Below are 21,510 nucleotides of genomic sequence, written 5' to 3' on the forward strand. Positions count from 1 at the left end.
GAATCTTCAGGATCAGGCCCCTTTTCAACTTTATCTAAGACCTTCTTTCTTATTTTCTGGCTCTGGCTACACTAAGCTTCTATCAGTTCCTTGAGCACATCAAGCTGATCTGCACTCATGTGCCTCTGGACCAGAGGTTCTCTTTGCTCAGAGTTTCGTTTCTACAGATCTTTGCAAGGCTGGCACTTTCTTGCTATTTGATTCAAATGGCAATCCTCAGAGAGGCATTCCCTAAATATCCAATCTGAAGCAGCATCCCCCTCTCCCAGGACCTTGTTTTCAGAACTTTGTTTTAACATTTATTTTCTGAAAGTATCTTGCTTGCCTACTTGTTTATTTCTTTATCACTTATCCCAGTCTCCTCTCTTCTTAGGATCTCTATGTTGCCATCTTGGACAAAAACCTTCCCAGAATGTAAGCTGGTTACAGGTAGGAATCTTGACTGTGTTATACTCTGTATTGCCAGGGCTCAGACACAGCGTGACCCATCCTATATACTAAATAAATACCTACTGCTACTGTATTGCTTCCCTGACTCTAGTCTTTCTCTCTGTCTTTCTAGGGACCATTAACAAGCTTCATTACTGAGTTCTGTCTCCTTAATGCTACCTGTACTATGTAAGGAATGTTCTGGCCAGAGGGATGTATGTGGAGGTGAAGAATGCCACTTCCAAGAATGGCTGATAAAAACTCCCGTGTATGATCTTTTCTTCTGTTTTGCTTTCTATTAAATGAATGAATCGGACCTCAATGATTCAGGGAAGGGCAGGCCCATGATATGGAAAGCGACATGATTCCTAAAAGGCCATGTGTAAAACTACCTGATTAGGAACACTTGCCTTGAACTGTGATGAAAGCAAGAAATAGATGTGTGTGTGTGTCTGTGTTATACCTCTGAGAATTCAGCACTTATCTGTTATAACATCTAGTGTAACCCTAACTAATATACATGACAACTAAGTCTTCCATCATTTGGCTATAGGTACTTTTCCACCTCTTCAGGTACCTACCCACATTCTCATTCATAAGCTATTCTTTCCTCTGAAAGGTCAGTTTCTTTAAGTACCTGAATCTACCTTAATGTCTACCCTCGCACAATGCGATGAAAAGGGCATGGACCTTGGAATTACCTTAGAGAAATCTGAGGCTGAATTCAAGAACTGCCCCTACCTAGCAACATACATTTGGCATGTTATTTATCTCTAGAAAACTTAGTTTCCTCCTTTGTATAAATGGAGGAAAATAATACCTAATGCACCATTGTGAAGGATTAAATGAGGTGGTACACTCGACTTCCACAGATGGTGCACTTGATTTCCATGATAATTAAATATATGTTTCTTTCTCTGTTTCCCCAAGGAAACTTCTCTCCTCTGAGTCTTGCAAATTCTCCACTGTGCCCTACACTTTCTGAAGCACCATGTTTACAAAACAGGTAAGAATGTGGCCTCTGGGTTCAAATCCTGACTTTGACCCTTAAAAGCTAAGTAAACTTAGACAAGTTACTTAACACCTTTGTGCCTCAATTTCATCGTATTTAAAACTGAAATAGTAATAGTACCTAACTTGTAGTGTTAAATGAGTTAACAAATGCAAAGCCCTTAGAGGAGTACAGGGCACAAAGGAAGTGCTCACTAGTGCTTAGTTGTTATTTTAAAATTATTCTCTCAAACCTTTCAAACCTAATCTTCCCAGTGAAAGCAGACCCTGCCCTTCTCTATACTTAAGATAGTGGCTGTGTCCATTGTATTGTCTTATTTCCTATTAAAAAGAAAGTCTTCCTAACTAATAACTTTGCAGGCTACGGTTTTTAATATCCACAGTGCTCTACACCAACCCTTCTAGCCAATGTTACAGGCAGCACAAATAGAATACAACTAAATTACATTTAAAAAAATGCGGGCCCACCGCCCTCGTGCACTCTACTTTATTACCAAGTGGTGTTTGGTCCCTAATGCAAAGATTTCTTCCCCCTCTAATTTAACACTTCAGGACAAGATATTAACTTGAAACTGCACTTTGGTTTGGGACAAACAAAAATTGGGGAAAAAAGATGCAATAGATGCATAAATGGATTAAAATTCCTAAAATCTTGAGTATAGTAATAAAGGACTACAAATCCCATTATGAGGATTTTTAGAAAAAATATAGTCAAATATATCTAGAAAAATTATTGGTTATTTGTTATCTGAGTAAAAATAGAAAAAGCAGAATTGATAGTAGGAAATCTTGTAAGTAAATAGATCTGAAAGTCATATTTTGCCTTCTAAACCCATAATCATAATCATTAGACCGTATATTGTGATATATTTCTATTGCTTTGCACATTTTTATCTTTGCTTCTCATTTCTACTTTTTAATCATTTAACTAATTATGATCAAAGCAAGAATATTTGTCATAAAAATCTGATCAATGTTTTCTCACTTTTGTACAAACTTGTGTACAACCATATCTTTTATTCTTAATTAATAGTAAAATAAAAAATTTACAGAAACAACTATATAAGGAAATGATACTTTATTGTCACAAGCCAAGTCATCTAAATTCCAAGTTGTTCATAAATGGTTTGGAATAAATCAGAGACACTGTTCTAGGACCGTCTCAAGACCCCTGGCACTCTTCCTTAACACTGCTGCATGAACAAATTATTTAGCTCTCAACAACTGCTTAGTTTTGTTATCTGTACATGGGAATTATAATCCTAAAGACTCACATGAAATATTTTAGGAGTTCTGCCTAATCTCTTGCTGAGATAACTATAATCCAGAGAAAAAGACTCACAAATACACTGGCCATCTATTACTCTTGTTTTAACCCTGCACCAAGGCAGATACCATAACATGACATATCTGGGTCTCATTAGTCAGGTCTTACAGAGAATTGCCTCTACAGAGTTATAATTTTACAACTTTAGAATTTTATCATTAATACATTACATTAAGATTCAATATAAATAATTTTACATAATTTATAAGCTAGTTATCAAAGATGCCTTTTTTTTTTTTTTTTAGGGGAGGAAGATCAGCCCTGAGCTAACATCCATGCCAATACTCCTCTTTTTGCTGAGGAAGACCGGCTCTGAGCTAACATCTATTGCCAATCCTCCTACTTTTTTTCTCCCAAAGCCCCAGTAGATAGTTGTATGTCATAGTTGCACATCCTCCTAGTTGCTGTATGTGGGACGCGGCCTCAGCATGGCCGGAGAAGCGGTGCCGTAGGTGCGTGCCCGGGATCCAAACCTGGGCCGCCAGTAGCGGAGCGGGCGCACTTAACCGCTAAGCCACGGGGCAGGCCCCTCAAAGATGTCTTTCATTCAAAATGTTATTAAAGGCATATGGTATAAATTCTTGTAGAGTCAGAACTTGTTAAAGTATCTTTTGATGAACTAGTTATCTTTTCGAATTACACCAAAAGAATTATTCCTTTTCTTCCTTACCTTGAATTCTAGGATACTCAGAGATAGAGTTTATGATTAATTCTAGCAGCTTTTTTTAGTTTGATTTTCTTTAAAATTAATTTTTTGATCCTACTGCTCTCCTTCTTCCTTGTCCTCAACACTGTTTTATTTTTTGACTCGTGAATGTTTCCTCTTATTGAAATAGCTTCATTGTATTTTTAACCTTTGTCACCACTTCTTCGAATTCTTTGAAGAGCCTCCCATTTTCTGTGCTTTCTAAAGAGATGACTAGCCAAGATGAAAAACTTATTTCTGTATGAAGGTTAAAACACAGAATGGTAAATGCTATCTTCTGGACATAATAGACCATCTTTTTTAATTTAAAAATCACTTAGCAGAAATTTTAGGCCAAAAAGGAAAGAGGAACAATGCCACTGGGACCAATGGGCATGCTTGTGGAGTAGGTCTTTCTAGCTCACAGTAATTCTGCTCCTATCTTAGATGATGTTTGAATTCAAAAGAACCATGGAAATCATCTAGACCTACACCCTCATTTCCCATATTTTACCTATGAGAAAATGGAGTTAGTTCTGGCATAAGGATAGACATACACATCAATCAAATATAATGAGAGTTCAAAAATAAACTTTCATATACAGGGTTAATTGATTTCTACAAGGGAGCCAAGAAAATTCAACAGAGAGAGAATAGTCTTTCCAACCAATGGTTTTGGAACACTTAGAAATCTACATGCAAAAAATGATTTTGGACCCCTTCCTCCCTCCATACACAAAAATTAACTCAGAATGAATCATAGGCCTAAATATAAGAGCTAAAACTATAAAGCCCTTAGAAGAAAATACCGGAAAAAATCTTTGTGATCTTGGGCTAAGCAAAGCCTTTCTAGATATGACATCAAAAACACAAATGATAAAAGAAAAGACAGACAATTTGGAATTCATCAAAATTAAAAACCTTTGTTTTAAAAGATACCATCACAAATGCGAAAAGACAACTGCACAAAATGGAGAAAATATTTGCATATCATCTACATTTGGTAAGAAGTTTATACTTATAATGTATTAAAAAAATCTCTTACAACTGTATAATAAATAGATAATGAACTCAATTAAAAAATGGCAAAAGATCTGAATAGGTATTTCTTCAAAGAAGATATACAAATGATCAATAAGCACATGAAAAGAGACACAACATTATTAGCCATCTGGAAAATGCAAATCAAAACCACAATCAGATGCCACTTTATACCCACTTGGATTGTAATATTCAAAAAAATGGTAATAACAAGTGTTGGTAAGGATGTGGAGAAATTTGGATCCTCATACACTATTGGTGGAACTATAAAGTGGTGCAGTCACTTTGGAAAACAGTCTGGCAATTCTTCAAAAAGTTAATCGTAAGGTTACCATTTGACCCAGAAATTCTACTCCTAGGGATATACCCAAGAGAATTGAAAACTTATGTCCAAACTAAAACTTGTACACACACACACATTTGTACACAAATATTCATAACAGCATTGTTCATCATAGCCAAAAATTGGAAACAACTCAAATGTTCATCAACTGATGAATGGATAAAGAAAATGTGATATATCCATGCAATGGAATATTTTTGTCAATCAAAAGAATGAGATACTGATACATGCTGCAATATAGATGAACCTTGAAAACATGCTAAGTGAAAGAAGCCACTCACAAAGGACCACATGTTGAATGATTCCATTTATATGAAATGTCAGATAGGAGAATCTATAGAGACATAAAATAGATTATTTGTTGCCTGGATGGATGGAGGAGAGAAACTTGGGGGAAAATGGGGAGTGTCTGCTAACGTGTACAAGTTTCTTTTTGGAGTGATGAAAATATTATAACACTGTGTTGATGGTTGCACAACTTGGTGAATATACTAAAAACCATTGAATTGTATGCTTTAAATGAGCGAGCTTTATGTGAATTATATTACAATATGGCTGTAGATCTATCTATTATCTCTCTCTCTCGCTCTCTCTCTTTCTATCTCTCTATCTCTCTATCAGTGTAATCTAATCTATCTATGAAAAAAGCAGAGGCCAAGGGAAATGATGTGATTGTATCCAAGATGAGATCTCAGTTCCCTGAATCACCAATCCAGTGATCTTTCCACTGTGTCACACCAGCTCTTTTCTCTCTCTCTTGTTTAAGTCTCTCTTTGGTAGCTTTGATGAGATAGTGGCATAATTCACTTGAGCCCTTCCACTTTACCACATGCTGATCACCTTTAACCTTCCTGGGGCTTCATGTATGTATCTATCATATAAAGATAACATTACTTTCCCTATGTACATCAGAGAGATATCAGAGGATCACAAGAGAGGAGAAAGCACTCTGAAAAGCATGAAGTTTTTAATAAGTTAGGAGGTTTTCCTCTTCCTCTGGCTGTCCCTTCATGCCATGTACAGCTCAAAAGACAAATACTTTCTCCAACATAATTGCTAAAAGACAATTGTTAAAAAACTTATGAATTCAAGTATAAAACATTCCATAATATACACCCTAAGCATGTAATAACTTTCCACAGAAATGTCAGATTCTGATATATTGATCAATACAGGGCTTCTTTTTATTTATTTTTTTCCCTAAGTCTAACCATCCAATGTCGCTATAATACACACAACTCTGTGGCATCTTCTTTTTCCAAAATCAACAAATTTTCTAGAGAAAGAAAAACTTATTCAATTAAAGTTAAACTGCATACTTCAATCAAATATATTATTTTTATTTCTTTGTCATAATTGATAATTTGATGTTATATTTGAATTAAAGTATCACATTTATGTGGATATCTATGTTTATTACAGAAATACATCACAAATTTTTGCCAATGTGAAGCAAATATTTTATTTCATTTCGTATTTTTGCTTTTTCCCCAACTGTTGGCACTTCTCCCTGATACGCCTCTCTTGATATCTGCTGATTATAAGCACTTATGGCTAGTTGGGACCTACCACTACTTTTATTACCCCAGATAATACAACTTTGATTGTAGAAAGCTCATTTTAGGATGAGCTCTGAGAACAGAGTAAACTACTATGTCAAAGACTTTGAAAAGACTGCAATGAATAAAAAAGAGCTATGGTAAACAGTCTCTAGAAGATCATCCGTCCCAAGTGCATCGTCCTGATTTCTTATGTTTCATTCATAGCTTAGTAATGAAGGGATGAATGGACCCACTCCTGATTAATTTCACTTTGCACTGGAGAGACTAGAAAAATCAGATACTCATTTCTTTTTTTTTTTTTTTTTACTATAGTAAGCATTTAGATTTTCAGCAGTATTGATTTTTCGATTGGGTGTTGCATATAATTTTACAATTGTTCAATCACTTATTAGATTATTACCCATCCTGTCTGCAGGGGAATGTGTCTGGAACAGACTGACATGGGCTGCTGAGGTTGGCTTACTGATTTGTTGTTTAGATGAACCAACACATACAATATATTACTATCTAGGAAGTAAACCATTGAAGACCAGCAACAGTTTCTATCCAATTTAAAACACCTTTGGGAGGACAGTTTCTCTGTAAATAATGTTTACACCTCAGAAAGCTATTTATTATGAATGCTCTGAACACAAACAATGGAAATGTTTTCAGTACACATACTGTCTAGTCTCTCGGAGTTAACCAAGAAAAATTTCTAACATAGAGGAGATTTAGGTTTTGTAAATTTTTTAGATTACAGATGTTAGGACGGGACCTTCAAATCCATTTGTCTTGAGAAGCGCAAAAATTCTGAAAGAATAATTAGAATTTGGGCCACAGCAATTATGTTGAAATCTAAATATAGTATTTGTAAATTTGTTTAGCATTCCTAACAATCTCCAAACTCAGCCTCAAGGTAAGTAAAATTTTCAAGAGAGAGGCTTTGTTGATGTGTAAAATATAATTAGATTCTCATTAAAAATGCATACACACACGTGCACACACACATGAGCACAGACATGGGAGGAAAATATACCTCCAAATTTTACAGTGGTTATCTTTGAATGATGGGATGACATTTTAATAGAGTTTTTATATTTCTAGTTTTTTCAAATTCTCTATGATAAATGTGCACAACTTTTTTTTTGGTGAGGAAGATTGGCCCTGAGCTAACGCCTGTTGCCAATCCTCCTCTTTTAGCTTGAGGAAGATTGTCACTTAGTTAACATCTGTGTCAATCTTCCTGTACTTTGTATGTGGGACACCGCCACCGCATGGCTGATAAGTGGTGTAGGTCTTGCCCAGGATCCGAACACATGAACCTGGGCCGCCGAGACTGAGTGCACTGAACTTTAACCACTATGCCACAGGGCCAGCCCCTTGACATCATATTTTCAAGTGCTAAATAAAAAGATACTGCAGGGCATTGCCACTGGGAGAGGGATTAAAACCGAGTGGCATATGGGCCATATTTATTTCCCATTTAATTTGGTGATTCTTCCCTCTTTCTCTAGATCTCATAATTTCTATTCTTGCAGCAATATGCATTCGTAATAAACTCTCTGCCACTTGGAAAGGGACATGTAGCCCATTAGCTATTGCCAAAGATACTAAGGCATGAAGCTAAGTACAACTTGCTTAGCGAATGGCTTACTGAGCAGTGCCCTCACAGTTCTGGGTTCCTCAATGCTCTCTGCCTTTTGTGTGGCCCTCTGAAATACTGCTGATAGTGCCAGAGCAGCATTAAAGGAAGGGGGTGTGCTATAATGGCTAGTCTCTAAAAGTTGTGTTATATGCCTCTTTTCTGGATAAAAAGATCTGAAACTTATCAGTAGTTATAACATACAAATAATGTTCACCCTGGTCCATAATCAGGGTTGCTATTGCCACTTCAAAGCAAGTAAATTGAAGTTGAAGCAGCTCAAAATAATCAAGTTTTGGTGAAGATATGTCTCCTCTCTGCAACCTCATGGCTAATAACCTTCTCATCTAATTGAGCGCATGCATAATCATAATAAAGATATTCTCCATAGGTAATAATTCAATACCTCTACAAACAACAAACAAATGAAAACCATATGGTCTGCAAAGAAATAAGGTGCATATATCTAGTGGGAAAGAAAATCCTTCAAGCACATCATAGACAACGCGGATCTGTTGGTGGTAGATTTTATCACAAAGTGGCACTTAATATTCTATTTCAAGAAAAAAATGTGAAATTATATAATGAATATGTCTAACGTATATTAGATATATTTAGTTTGTGTGTGTGTATACACATAATGTATACTACACACACACACATACACACACACAATTTATGTCATTAAATGTCTGAGAAGACAATGCGTGGTGGTTAAGAGCATGTCTCTGGGGTCAGTCTGGCGGAGTTCAAATCCTAGCCCCTCCACTTACTGTCTGGCTTTGGGCAGCTTGTTAACCTCTCTGTGCCTCAGTTTCCTTTTTTGTAAAATGGGAATTATTAGGATATTTAACTTCATAAGATTATGGGGCAGATTAAATGGCTCCATGAACGGAAACACTATAAGGGTGCCTGCTACAGAGGAAACATATGCTTTTGAAAGTTCTTTCGTATTTTGATAACTACAATGAGATTCATATTTTTATCTCTGAGACTGGGATGTTACTTTGGGACGCTGGAATACGGAGCATGTATTCCCTGATTCTAAGGGACGGAAATTGCTAACTCAGAATATACTAGAAGCTGAGACTCAGAAAACTCAAGAGGAAACTGAGGATGAGAGTTTGGTGAGTGAGCACTAGAAGTAAGGCAGTACTCCGTTAGCAGAGGAGAGTCCGCAACAAGATTTAAAAAAGCGAGTAAAAAGAGAAACAAGTAACGAAAACAGGTAAGTTAACGGCAGAAATACAATCCATTCTAAAGAGTTTTGCTTCCTTTGTTCTGTCTTCATGTGGTATTTCAGGATCTTTATATAAAATGGAAGTTACATGATTTATACTGCATGAGCTAAACAAAAATTATAAAAACATGTAAAAAATAAAGTTTAGAATACTTTATTCCTGTTTTTCTTGGTACTCTACACCAGATCTACATTTGTATCCGTCATATCCTAATTAAGTCTCATTAATCACTGTGTGATGGCCAGGACAGCTGAGATATGGTTACTGAGAAAAATTCAAAAGAGTCCTTGGAATTTATGTGAAAATCTAATTCCTTTTGAAGTAGCCCAGTATCACAGAAGACCTGAGGTAAGACTTTGTTTGTTTTAAAGACCATGGTTCACTTTCAAATGTCAATTTTATTTTTTAGATTTTACTTTTCACAAAGCATAACCCTGCTTTTTTGGAGGGTAGGTTACTTGTATATTTTTTTGGAATTGTCTATTGTGCATTTGAAGTAGCGTGTTACTCATTTATCTAAGTAACACTTAAAGTGTTTAGATTCAGTTTGCAAATTTGACTATTTACTGGCAGCTACTGGCAGAGGGAAGTCTGGGTCACAGATATGGCATTTGTTGGCACAGACAGTTGTGTAGACCATGTTACAAATACCAGTCCTATTTAACTATAATTGCACTTCTAAATGTTATTTCATCTTCTGAAATTTAAAAAAAGTACAAATTATTATTTTTATTAAGATAGGTGGAGAAGTACATAAAAAAAGGAAAGAAAATCAAATGCAAACTTTTACATTTGGACATAGATTTGCTAAAAATGTCAAGATTTTTCCCTTGAAAGTATGAGAGTGGAAAGATGTATGTTTCTCCAAATCAGGACCTGTATATTTCCCTCTCTCTCTGGAAAAATTTTCTGGGCAAGTGGAAGCATTGAAGGAAAGAGAGTTGTCTTTACTCCTCAGACCCCACCCATCTACACAAACAGAAAGTAGTGTGGCAATTTTCAGAGGTGACAGCGTCATCTTCATAGTGAGGGAGAAGAGGCAATTTGAGGGAGGCAGCATTCCAACTCCAGGAAGCTTGGAACTGAAAGCTCTTCTCATAAAGCCTAACATCCAACAAAAAGCTTGCGTTTTCTAGACCATACCTATTCTGGTTTTGTTTGTGTTTTTTCATTCTCTGTATGAGTAAACTCATGCTAGAAGCCTGTCCTAATTATGGTCACTACATTTACAGCTTTAAGGCAGGAGAGCAAAGGGAGTCAATAACAGGGAAGCCCCCTGGGGAAGACTGAATGGACAGGTCACTAAAATTTTGTGACTCATCTGCATCATCTTTAGATATCTCATATACAACACTATCCGATCTTCTTTTTACTTAGTAGAAAACAATTGGAAACCTTCCAATTACTACACATTCTTTTTGTTTAATTGTTGAGTGGTAGTAGTTTTAAAAGAAATCATTTTTTATATTTTCCTCAGAGGTGTCTTAATTTTCCCTATCAAACTCATAACCCAAAGTACTAAAGTCAGCAGGACCGAATGCCTAATCTGCTTGTATGTATGGTGAAATCTAGTGCCAAGGAGCATCCATGGCCACTGTCCCGCTTCAAATATTCATGATTCTCCACAGTCCAAAATGCATTAAAGGTGGGAATGATGCCAGCAACACACAGCCTTCCTAGCGACAAGGAGCCTTCTCAGATCAGAGGAGCAAGATGGTAAAGACTTCAAACTAAACTGTCTTTGTAAGAGACACTCACAAAAGGAATGCCAAATCCCACACCCTGTTTCAGTTATGGAAAATCAATGAAATAAAGAAAGAAATAGAGGCTTATTCATTTTCTCTTCCGAAACTGTTTTACTGCAACTACTTTGCTTTTCTCCTTTTTACCACTGCAGTCAAACACAGAGATGTTGTGCCTTAAAACTGGAAAATATTATTAATGCCTTCAAAGACAAAATGAATGACTACTGAGGAATTAATAGCATTTAAGCCAATATGATCTTGCTAATGGAGCCTGAGTGGCATGTAGAGAATAATACAAGAGCAAAGTTAAAGTGGGAATAGGAGTTATAAAGCATATGTATGAAACAAATACACACAATAAGTTAAGTTGTCCCTTTATGTCATTTGTCACCCAGCCACATCTGCTCTTACATCTGTGCTCCCTTCCTTGATCTATCCTGACACCCTGGAAATGTTAGGCCTGCAGCCAGTGTCTTAAGCAGCCATTCCTATGATCAGACCTAGCATCAACTTGTTTTTCTCTTATATTAAATCAAGTATCAACCCCAGGGCTCTGAACTACTTCTGACTGACAGGACCGACAGAAAGTTCTAGGCTAATTACTTCTTAGGAGTAGTTCCCAGAGCAAAGAGTTACTACTGACCTACTTTGGACTTACGGAAATAATTTATCAAGTAAGATAATTAAGGGAATATAAAGCTGTTCTAAAACCAACCAAGTATCAGAAATATTTGTTGAAATCTTAAGTTGGTATTCCCAGTGCTATCAGATGGGGCTTTATTTCTTTGCAATGAGCCAATTTTATTATGTTTGACTTATTTATAAGCCATTCTTTTCTTTATAAATTATATTTGGCAGGATGTATTTGAGAGTCTCTTTGATGTATAAATGTATTAGTTTTGACTTTTACCCGTCTAGATATGAAGAAAAACAATCTCTTAAGCCCTTCTTTTCTTTTCCTCTTAACCCCTTCCCCATAAACAGGCATGCACATCCCTTTGCACAGGTGCTCCAATTATTTATGAAGTCCATCCTAAATAAAGGGATGCCTCATGTGAGAGTGGATGTAACTCTGGTGTGGACCACTTATCATGTGGACTTCTAACTCTCTCTTTTGAAAGCTTAATCCTTTCCTACACTTAGGTAAACATCTATAACTGAAGAACCTTTTGTAGCAATGGTCTTTCTCTCCTATTGAGAAAACCTGACCATTTTCTGATTTCTATAGCCTTGATGTTCTCCATAAGAAGAAAAACACAAAAGAAAAACTTTGAAATGAATCATAGAACATAAGTGAGGGGCTTATATATATGAGCTTATAACCATCTGTTTACTCAAAGTAAAAGCATTAAAATGTTATGTCATTAGTATCACGGTTTATCAACGCCATCCTCTAAGGATTTTTTTTCTCCTTTTCTTCTTCTCGCCTATCCCTCTCCATTTTATTTATCTTTTTCTTCCCCATGTTCAGCGTGACTTGCTTCATAACTCAAAAACTCATCTCACCATGAAAACAAAATCAACTGATTGTGTACTACTGACTTTTTAATTCTAACAAAGATTTATCTTTATCTAGATAGTACCTGTGCATCTTTGAATAGCTAGACTTAGTCCTTCTGGTGAAATGTAAAATATTAATTTCTTGGGCCAAGGTTAAAGAAAGACCAGGAGTTAATTTTTCCTCTTTGTTTCCATATTGCAGATATAATAATAGCATTATTTCTCAGTAGTATTTATTCACATCTTGTTATTACTTCATAATGCAGGGCTGAGGAAATTGTATGCATAAATTCGTAGTTTAGTTAGTGTCAAAGAAAACCATAAAACTAAACACTGAGTTGTAGTCTTTGTTGCCATGCAGCATACGCAGTGTTTTATGTTTGCGAGAGGACCTGGCCATGGTTTCTTCCAAAATCAATAGCACATCAAAGCTCCCGATTCAGTTGACTAGTACTAGAGTCAGATCACTCCCCTATTGCTTCCTATCTTACTTTATAGCCTCTTTCATTCCATGCCTATTTAATTTCATTTATTGCTTTATTCTTGTGTCCTTCAGTTGTTTCCAATCTGCCCTTCACGGCCATAACTAAATACAATATGTTAACATACAAAGGTATTTATGTAAATGAAAATCAATACGCTTATCATTTCAGCACCATTCCTTATTGCTTACATTGCACATTTTAAGTACATTTTCTTTAAACGCTAACAACTTTTCATTCTTGCCTGGGAAGTATAATGATCTTCTTGGCTCCCTGCCCCCTGCATCCCTCTAATCTTCACAGCTATGGCCACTTAGCCCCATCTGGAGGTTCAGTTTTATTCCGCATTTTGGAACTAATCTTGTCTCTAGGCTGGGGGCGTACAAGATGTCTTAGCCAAATGCTAACTGATTCAGCATCCAGTCAGCCTTGCTGCTGGTTTCATTCTGACCTTGTAATTTATTTCCGAGATCTAGGCCTTGTCCCAGCCCCTTGTAACCTAGGCTTGGCTTTCTCTACCAGTTCTAGCAAGTGGGTATCCATCCAGTCTTTCCCGTATCAGTCCCTGATTAGTTTTCCTGATTGCTACCCAATTCCTCAATGACTGAGGTTCTGCCTTGCCCTTCTCTTTGTTCTCTTCGTAACTGAGTTTCTTTTTCTTACTCTAGTTGCCATGGCTGGGCCCTATGGCCTACTGCTGAATCTTTCGGATGCCACTGGCTTTGCCCATGTCTCCTTGCCCTGCCTGCCTTCATCCCATGGATCTGAATTTTTGTGGGAACACTAGGAGTGACACTGCTTGCCTGGAAGTTTTCCCACTGCCTGCTGCAGACATCTCCCTTGTCACCAGCTCTAACCCTGCAGGTCTTAAGTCACTGGATCTAAGCTGCCTGCAATCTGGCCATCTTATTATTCCAGACATGACAGGGAAGAAATATTATTTTAATTGCATCTTTGGTTGAACTGTTATACTAACACACTCTAGTTACTTTTCACCTTATATCCTCATCTTGGCCTTGCCACTCAAACACTTTAAACTCAGTTTCCTCTTAGTAAAGTCAGATCATAATGAAATCTACTCCTAGTGTTATTTTGAAGATAACTGAGAAAAAAAATGCATACAAATGGGCCAAGCCCATAGTATGCAATCAGTAATTTTTAGCTGCTATTATCATCTCATCTTAAATCTTTGCACTTGTAAAGTGGAACTATGTCACTTAACAATGATTATTAAAGAGATGAGAAACTAGGGGAATGGAAATTCTTAAGAAAAAATTAGGGACCCATGTGAATTGTTTTAAAGTAAAATAATTGACAGCAAGATAATTAGCTTTAAAAATAATGTTGAACTACAGATGCAGTCACCAGCAAACATTAAAAATGAGATATTTTAAGGATAAATTTTTCATCAGTGTGTCCTAATATACAATGACTCTGACTACACAGAGCCCTAAAGCGTTTAGGGAGGAGAAGAATTCTTCGAGTCAGTCATTTATTTCAGAGCTGTATTTCCATAATCACTTGGGGAGTTTTAGATCTGTAAAATGTTAAGCCCCACTTTTCTGAAATTCTGATTCATTAATTTTGGGGTGGAACTAAAGAATTGGTGTGTTTAAAAAATTCCCAAAATAATTCTGATGGTCAGCTAGATTTGGAACCATCAATTCATCAGCCATTAAGATGCCCAGGATGTTCTTAAGAAAATGTACATTTGTTTACTTCAAGATGGTCAAACCAGTGCAGACTCCCTGACTTGGCTCCCAGCTGCCCATTGGCTAAGAATGTTAGACAGGTATGGAAACTCTGCTGATGTCTGCTTTTAGTAATGGGTGGCTATTTCACCTGGCTAGTCAATAGCAGTGTTTACCTGTAAGTACCTAGTTAATTTACCCTAAGAACCCCAGTTTGCTCAGTTGGAATCCTAACTTAATTTGAATTCAAAAAATATTTTAAGTGCAGACTGTTTCACTCTTACCAAAATTATCTTGCCTTAATTTTCTTCTTCTTGTCCCTTAGATGAATTGCCCCCTCCACCCACAAAAGTTTGATCAAAATGATTGTTTTCTTCCCTCAACTTTATTGAGATATAATTAACATATAACACTGTATAAGTTTAAGGTGTACAACATGTTGATTTGATTGCAATATGCTTACCACCATAGCGTTAGCTAACACCTCCATCATGTCACATAATCGCCATTTCTTTTTTGTCATGAGAACATTTAAAATTTACTCTCTTAGCCACTTTGATCAAAATGATGGTTAACTGCTTTAGGAAAACATAGTTTGCATACTGAAGAAAACAAAGGGCACCTGACTGTTCTCCAAGAGGCTATAAGTGTAAAAGAGGGAGGGGGAGAGAGGGACTGTCTGTTTCCATTATCAGGCCACAAAGGCTTCCCTCTGAATTTTGGGTGGCTTGGTTTGGGTATGATCAGGGCCAGACGAGTACGTGTGGATGCCCTAGAAGGCTAACATTTTGGAACCCATTCAAAATAATGAATATTCTCCATTGTTTGTTCAGCATCTTTACAGGCGAAGCTGAGTTTTGCTTGGGTGAAGGAAGAAGTTGATGCTAGAGAGCGGCCCAGAGATCAGTCTCTGCTCTACCATCTTCCCAGTTCAGCTGCCTTTAAATAAAATGTCTCCAGTTACACAGACCCACCATCTTAGAAAGGAGACTAGCAGCTGTCCTCGTTTCCTGACCATGCTTCTTTTTTTTTTTTTTTTTTGTGAGGAGATCAGCCCTGTGCTAACATCCGCCAATCCTCCTCTTTTTTTTTGCTGAGGAAGACGGCCCTGGGCTAACATCTGTGCCTGGGCTAACATCTGTGCCCATCTTCCTCCACTTTATATGGGACGCCGCCACAGCATGGCTTGCCAAGCAGTGCGTCGGTGCGCGCCCGGGATCCGAACCAGCGAACCCCAGGCCGCCGCAGTGGAGCGCGCGCACTTAACCGCTTGCGCCACCGGGCCGGCCCCCTGACCATGCTTCTTGAGAGATGTTCTGGTAAATACGATTTTTCTCTCTGTATCTTAACATTGACAGTATTTGGGAGTTTCAAAGATGTCTTATCGTACCGTTTCAAGTAATGCCCTGGAGAGCTGCTTGGCTGGCCCAACTCTTAATTCAGCTTCAGAAATTCCTTACTGTTATTATAGCCCTCATTTTTCTTCCCCTGAGGAAATGGCTAAGAAAAAACATGCTGAAAATGTCTTCTTTTAGGAACTGATTGATGGAGTAAAAAGAAATTAATTATTGTCATTATCTTGTTTAAAAGAATAAAAATAGCACGTTACCAGACATCCTCGGCATCTTCATCACATTCTGCACCAAACTGGCAAATATCACAGGTGGATGTCTCCTTTTGACTGGTTTCTCCTGAGCCTTCATGGACTGTAGGACAGAAAAAAGGAAACACAAAGAATTCAAATAAGTGTGCATGATACCAGCAACTCTAAGACTATTCTATTTTAGAGCTTCTACTTTTCCAATGGACCTGTTTGCTATTTGATACTTCATAAGAATGTCGTACTCAACTCCCTTCTTCCCTAAATTTAAGGAAACTCTAATAATAATATGCCATCCATTGGTATGTAGTAAGCACTTCTGCTTTTTACAAGCAAAATAAAACGAACACAAGGGTTTATTGGATTTATCAAAATTTCTTGGCTAATAAACAGACCATACAAAAGAGTTATTTAATTAAAAGTGATTTAGATTGTTACTTGCCTAGAAGAAACATCTAGTATCTATTTTATTAAAAAATACTTAAAGCATTTTCTCATTCCTAAATTATAGATTTTATTTAAAATTTTTTATACATAATTAAAAAAATTTAGATGGGCAGCCTTGACTTATTAGCTATGTTTTCTTTTTTTTCCCCTCAAGATGTTAAGGGCTTATGAGGAAATATATGTTGATTGCAAGTTTTTAGAAAACACCTTTTAATTGGTTTGTACAGTAATTTCTTGAATTTTACATAAATATTGCACAGAGCCCATCATAGTGATTTCCTCTGTGAGGGTTATGAACATATATTTCATTTTAAATATATATATTGTCATTGATGATGATTACTCATACTGGTCCCTTTTCTCCCCACAAATTACAAGTATAAAAACACGTAATATATAACCTAATTATAAAATTAACCTTTCAAAATCAGGACACAATAGTGTAAATCAAGGAAAATTTCTAGTATTTTGGGTCCAAGGAATGAAAATCTGAGCAACATTCTTGAGATGATGGATTATTGTTTACCCAATAAAAAAAAATATGTAGTTTAAAGCAAAAATAGTTTTGCCTGTAGATGAAAAATTGCAACAACCTAACTACTGCGTAGATAATCTTATTCCATGGACAGGTCACATACTTAAAAAAAAGATGTTTAAATCAAGGGGATCTTTAAAAAGTGCACTTCTGCAAAAGGTTATGTATTTTCAATAGAAAAAGAACATAAGCAATTAAGTATGGCATTGGCTGCTGTCTTTACGAACCCTATTAGGATAACATTTTTAACAAAGACATAATTTATTAACATACACCCTGAACCTAACAAATCCAACCTTACTTATTTTGTTTTAATGTATTATTTTATCATTCCTTCTTTGTCTATTAACAAGAGAGTTTTTAGTATTTATAAAAGCAAAAGTCTTTATTCCTTGATTTTCTTGTCTTTAATTTACTGCTGTTAGATGAGTGATTTAATTTACCAAAAAAAAAAAAAATCAAACAAAAAAAAAGGCAAGAAGACAACTCTAAGAGAGTCCTCCATTTTACAGTTTTTCCAGGAAAGGTAGAGAGATTTATCTTTTCTAAAGCAACATTTTTTTTTCCTGTACTTGATGATTTGCACTTACATTTAAAAAAAGCTATGAATTAAACAGATCAACTTCAATTGCAAAAGTACTGAGGATATAGTTTTAAATTTGGAAGTCTTAAAAAAGGCGTTCCTCCCCAGAAGGAAGAAGGAATTTTAGACTCTGATAAAATAGACAGCGCTTATTAGCCACTCTATTACTTTAATACAGGCAAGACCATTAGACTGGACCATGGGGATAAGAAGGAAGCTGGGGCCTCACCTCAGGGGAGGCTGAACAGCTGAGGTCGGTCTCTCTATTACTTTCTTATTATTAATGCAACACCCGAAGCTGCTAATGGGAGAGAGCCTTTTAGTGTTAGCAAGATTAGCAGCTTCCAGACTAAAACTTCCCATCATTCAGGAAACACACTAACGCAACAGGAAGGTCCTTAATGAACAGTTACAGCTACTCAGGGGCAGCCCCATTTTCTTCTGCAGCAGAGATCCTTGGTTAGGGATCGACTGGAAGTAATCCAGGGGATGAATTGTGCTAACTCAGCAGAACTAATAATAATATTTCTGCTGGAAACCATATTATACTTCTATGAAAGGACAGTTATTGGTAGAATTGAGATGTTTGGAAATTCTCCTGTACGGAGAAATAAATCCAGAAGTAGCAGTAGCAATACCTCCATCAATAAGCATTCCGGGAATGACTTTATATGAAGTCACCGACACTGAAAAATAGAGTAAAATCTTTCCATATTACCTGAAGCATAGGTTCACACCTTTGTAATAAATAAACAAACAAATCGGTACACAGCTTTCATTTAATCCTATAGACCAGTGGTTCTTAAACAGGGCTGGGCTCAGAAGCTCTGGTAGATTTTGTTTGTTCATTTATTTATTGTTTTTAACATAAATGCTCTGAGATATCCTTGGAGATACTGAATTTGTAGGCTTGGGCTTGGATGTGTATGTTCCAGAAAACAGACCTTCCCTGAGTAAGAATCTGTGCCCTAAACAAAACCCAGAAGACTTCATCTGGCCCAAGCATCCTCCTCATGCACCGTCTAGCTCAGGATTTCTGACACTTTAACGTGCACCAGAAGCACCTAGAGGTTTTGTGAAAATGCAAATTCTAATTCAATAGGTGTGAGGTGTGGCCTGAGGTTCCGCATTTCTTACAAGCCCCCAGATGGTGATGCTGCTGGCCCACAGACCACATTTTGGCTAGCAAAGATAGCAACGTGTTTTTCAGATCACAATTCACAGTTTATCAGTGGGTAGTGAAATGGAATTAGTGGGTCATTAACAGCATTTTTGTAAACATGAAACTGAATATACTAGAATACAAAACACAGAGTGCATCTTATTTAGCAACTACAGGTTTTCTTTCAAAACACTGTTTTAGTTTTACATATGTACATCCACACAGGGTTGCAATGTAAATTTCATTTCTTACTAAAGGTCACGGTCACAAAAGCTTGAAAACCACTGATTTAGCACATGGTAGATACTCAGTAAATGCATGTTGAATTGGATTATTCCCTCTTTCTGTTCTTTCTACACTAACAGAAACAGAAAAGATCAGTGCCTCGTTATTTGCGTTCATCCACATATTATACAGGAATAAAATTCATTTATACAAAAGTATTATTTTAACCATGCATTTGCATTTTAAGCCTTTTGAGTTGTGAAGTAAAAGAATTCTTTCCCTTTATTCTATAGAAACGTAGGTTTCAACAAGTGATTGAGGGAAATTTGAGGGGCGAGGTGGGTGGAGCTCCTGAAAGCAGTATACCTAGTATACTATCCCCCAGTTGAAACAGATGTAATCCCTTTAAGAAGACTCTGGATTGGGGCATTATAAGAGAGGATCAAATCACCTCTCTCTCGACCCTCCCTGCCGTGGTAGGTTTCATCTGGAGATTACGGAAGCTCCTTTATCTCCACCTTGTTGTGGCCAATCCAGGTCTTCACACTGGATGCGCCCATGGGGCCCAGTTCTCTTCCTAACTCTCCATAATGTCTTCTGGGCCTCAGAATATTCCTAATCTGTGTTATACTATTGCTGGAAAAACAGTGAAATGTGATGTTCAAACACATAGTTATTCAATGTCATTTATTTTGTTAAAAATTGCATTGAAATTTACCTTCAGTGAAACGCTGAAATCTTAAGTGTATCTTTCAATCAATTTTGAGGAATGTGTATCAAGACAAGGAACAACTCCATTATTCCAGAAAGTTCGCTTGTGCCCCTTCCTGGACATTTCGCTATCACCTCTCTGTCTCTCTTTATACGCAGATCAGCAATCAGATCTCTGTCACCACAGATTAACTCGTTTAGAATATCACATCAGTAGAGTCATACACAATATGTAATTATTGTGTACAGCTTCTTTCACTCAGCATCATAGCTTGGAGGATTAATTCAGGTAGTTGCATGTATGAGTAGTTTATTTTTCTTTATTGCTTGGTATTCAATTGAAGGAATATACCACAGCTTATTTATCCATACCCTTGTTGAAAGACATCTGGCTGTTTCCAGTTACTGGATAGAAACAATAACTGGGTATTTATGAATAAATTGCAATAAATATTCTTGTTAAAGACTTTTTGTGCACATGACTTTTTATTTCTCTTGGACAAATACTTAGCAGTGGGATAACTGGGTCTTAAGGTAAAAATTATTGTTTGTTTTTCTTTTTATTCTCAAGTTGCAAGAATTTTTAATATACTTTGGGTACAAATTTTCATCAGAGACACATGTTGTGGTATTTTTTTCTCAGTCTATTTTCTTGATGGTGTTTTGTTTTGCTGTGGATGTGCAGAAATTTTTATTTTGATGAAATCAATTTTTCTCTTTTATGATTTGTCCTTTCTGTGTCACTTCTAAGAAATCTTCTACTTGAAGCCCATGAAGATATTCTTCTATGCTTTCTTCAAGTCTCTATTTTTATTAATTTTTAAATTTTATTTTACATTTAGTTTATGATCTATGTCATAGTGGATTTTGTACGAGATAAGAAGTAGAGGTGGAGGTTCTTTCTTTGTTTTTCCCACATGGACATGATTTTTCTCTCTTGACCTGTAAATGTGGGGAAATATGTTGATTGACTTTTGTATGTTAAGCCAACCTCCCATTTTTGGGATAAGTCAAGCTTAATCATGCCTATGTAATGAAGCTTCCATAGAAACCCAAAAGGACAGAGTTTGGAGAGCTTCTGGGTCGGTGAACACATGGAGATGCTGGGAGAGTGGTGCGCCTGGAGAGGGCATGGAACCTCCTTGCCCCTTCCCACATACCTTGCCCTATGCATCTTTTCCAGTTGGCTGTTCCTGAGTTATATTCTTTTATAATAAACCGATGATCTAGGAAGTAACATGTTTCTCTGAGTTCTGTGAGCCACTCTAACAAATTAACCAAACTCGAGGAGAGTGGGTTGTGGGAACCTCCAATCTATAGCCTGTCAGTCAGAAGCACAGGTAACAGTCTGGGCTTGCGACTGGCCTCTGAAGTTGGGTTGGCTGGGTCTGCAGTCTTGTAGAACTGAGCTCTCAACCTGTGAAATCTGATGCTATCTCCGAGAGTAGCTAGTGTCAGAATTGAGTTGAATTATCAGACCCTCTGCTGCCATCTGAGAATTGTTTGTTGGTGTAGGGGAACTGAACACCACTCCCTACTTCCCCCCACATACTCCGGCCATGTTGG

General features: G+C 36.8%; 1 protein-coding gene across 1 annotated transcript in view; it reads right to left on the reverse strand.

Annotated features, from left to right (window-relative positions):
• TMEFF2 (transmembrane protein with EGF like and two follistatin like domains 2) overlaps nucleotides 1–21,510 on the reverse strand; it is a 233,067-nt gene that overhangs the window by 93,959 nt on the left and 117,598 nt on the right. Inside the window, exon 5 of the mRNA XM_004426747.3 lies at nucleotides 16,291–16,387. Within this exon, the coding sequence (XP_004426804.1) occupies nucleotides 16,291–16,387 (97 nt within the window). The remainder of the gene's footprint in view (nucleotides 1–16,290; nucleotides 16,388–21,510) is intronic.

The sequence above is a fragment of the Ceratotherium simum genome, chromosome 9 (genome assembly GCF_057802395.1).
Source record: "Ceratotherium simum simum isolate JZ-2026a chromosome 9, ASM5780239v1, whole genome shotgun sequence".
NCBI classification, from domain to species: Eukaryota; Metazoa; Chordata; class Mammalia; order Perissodactyla; family Rhinocerotidae; genus Ceratotherium; species Ceratotherium simum.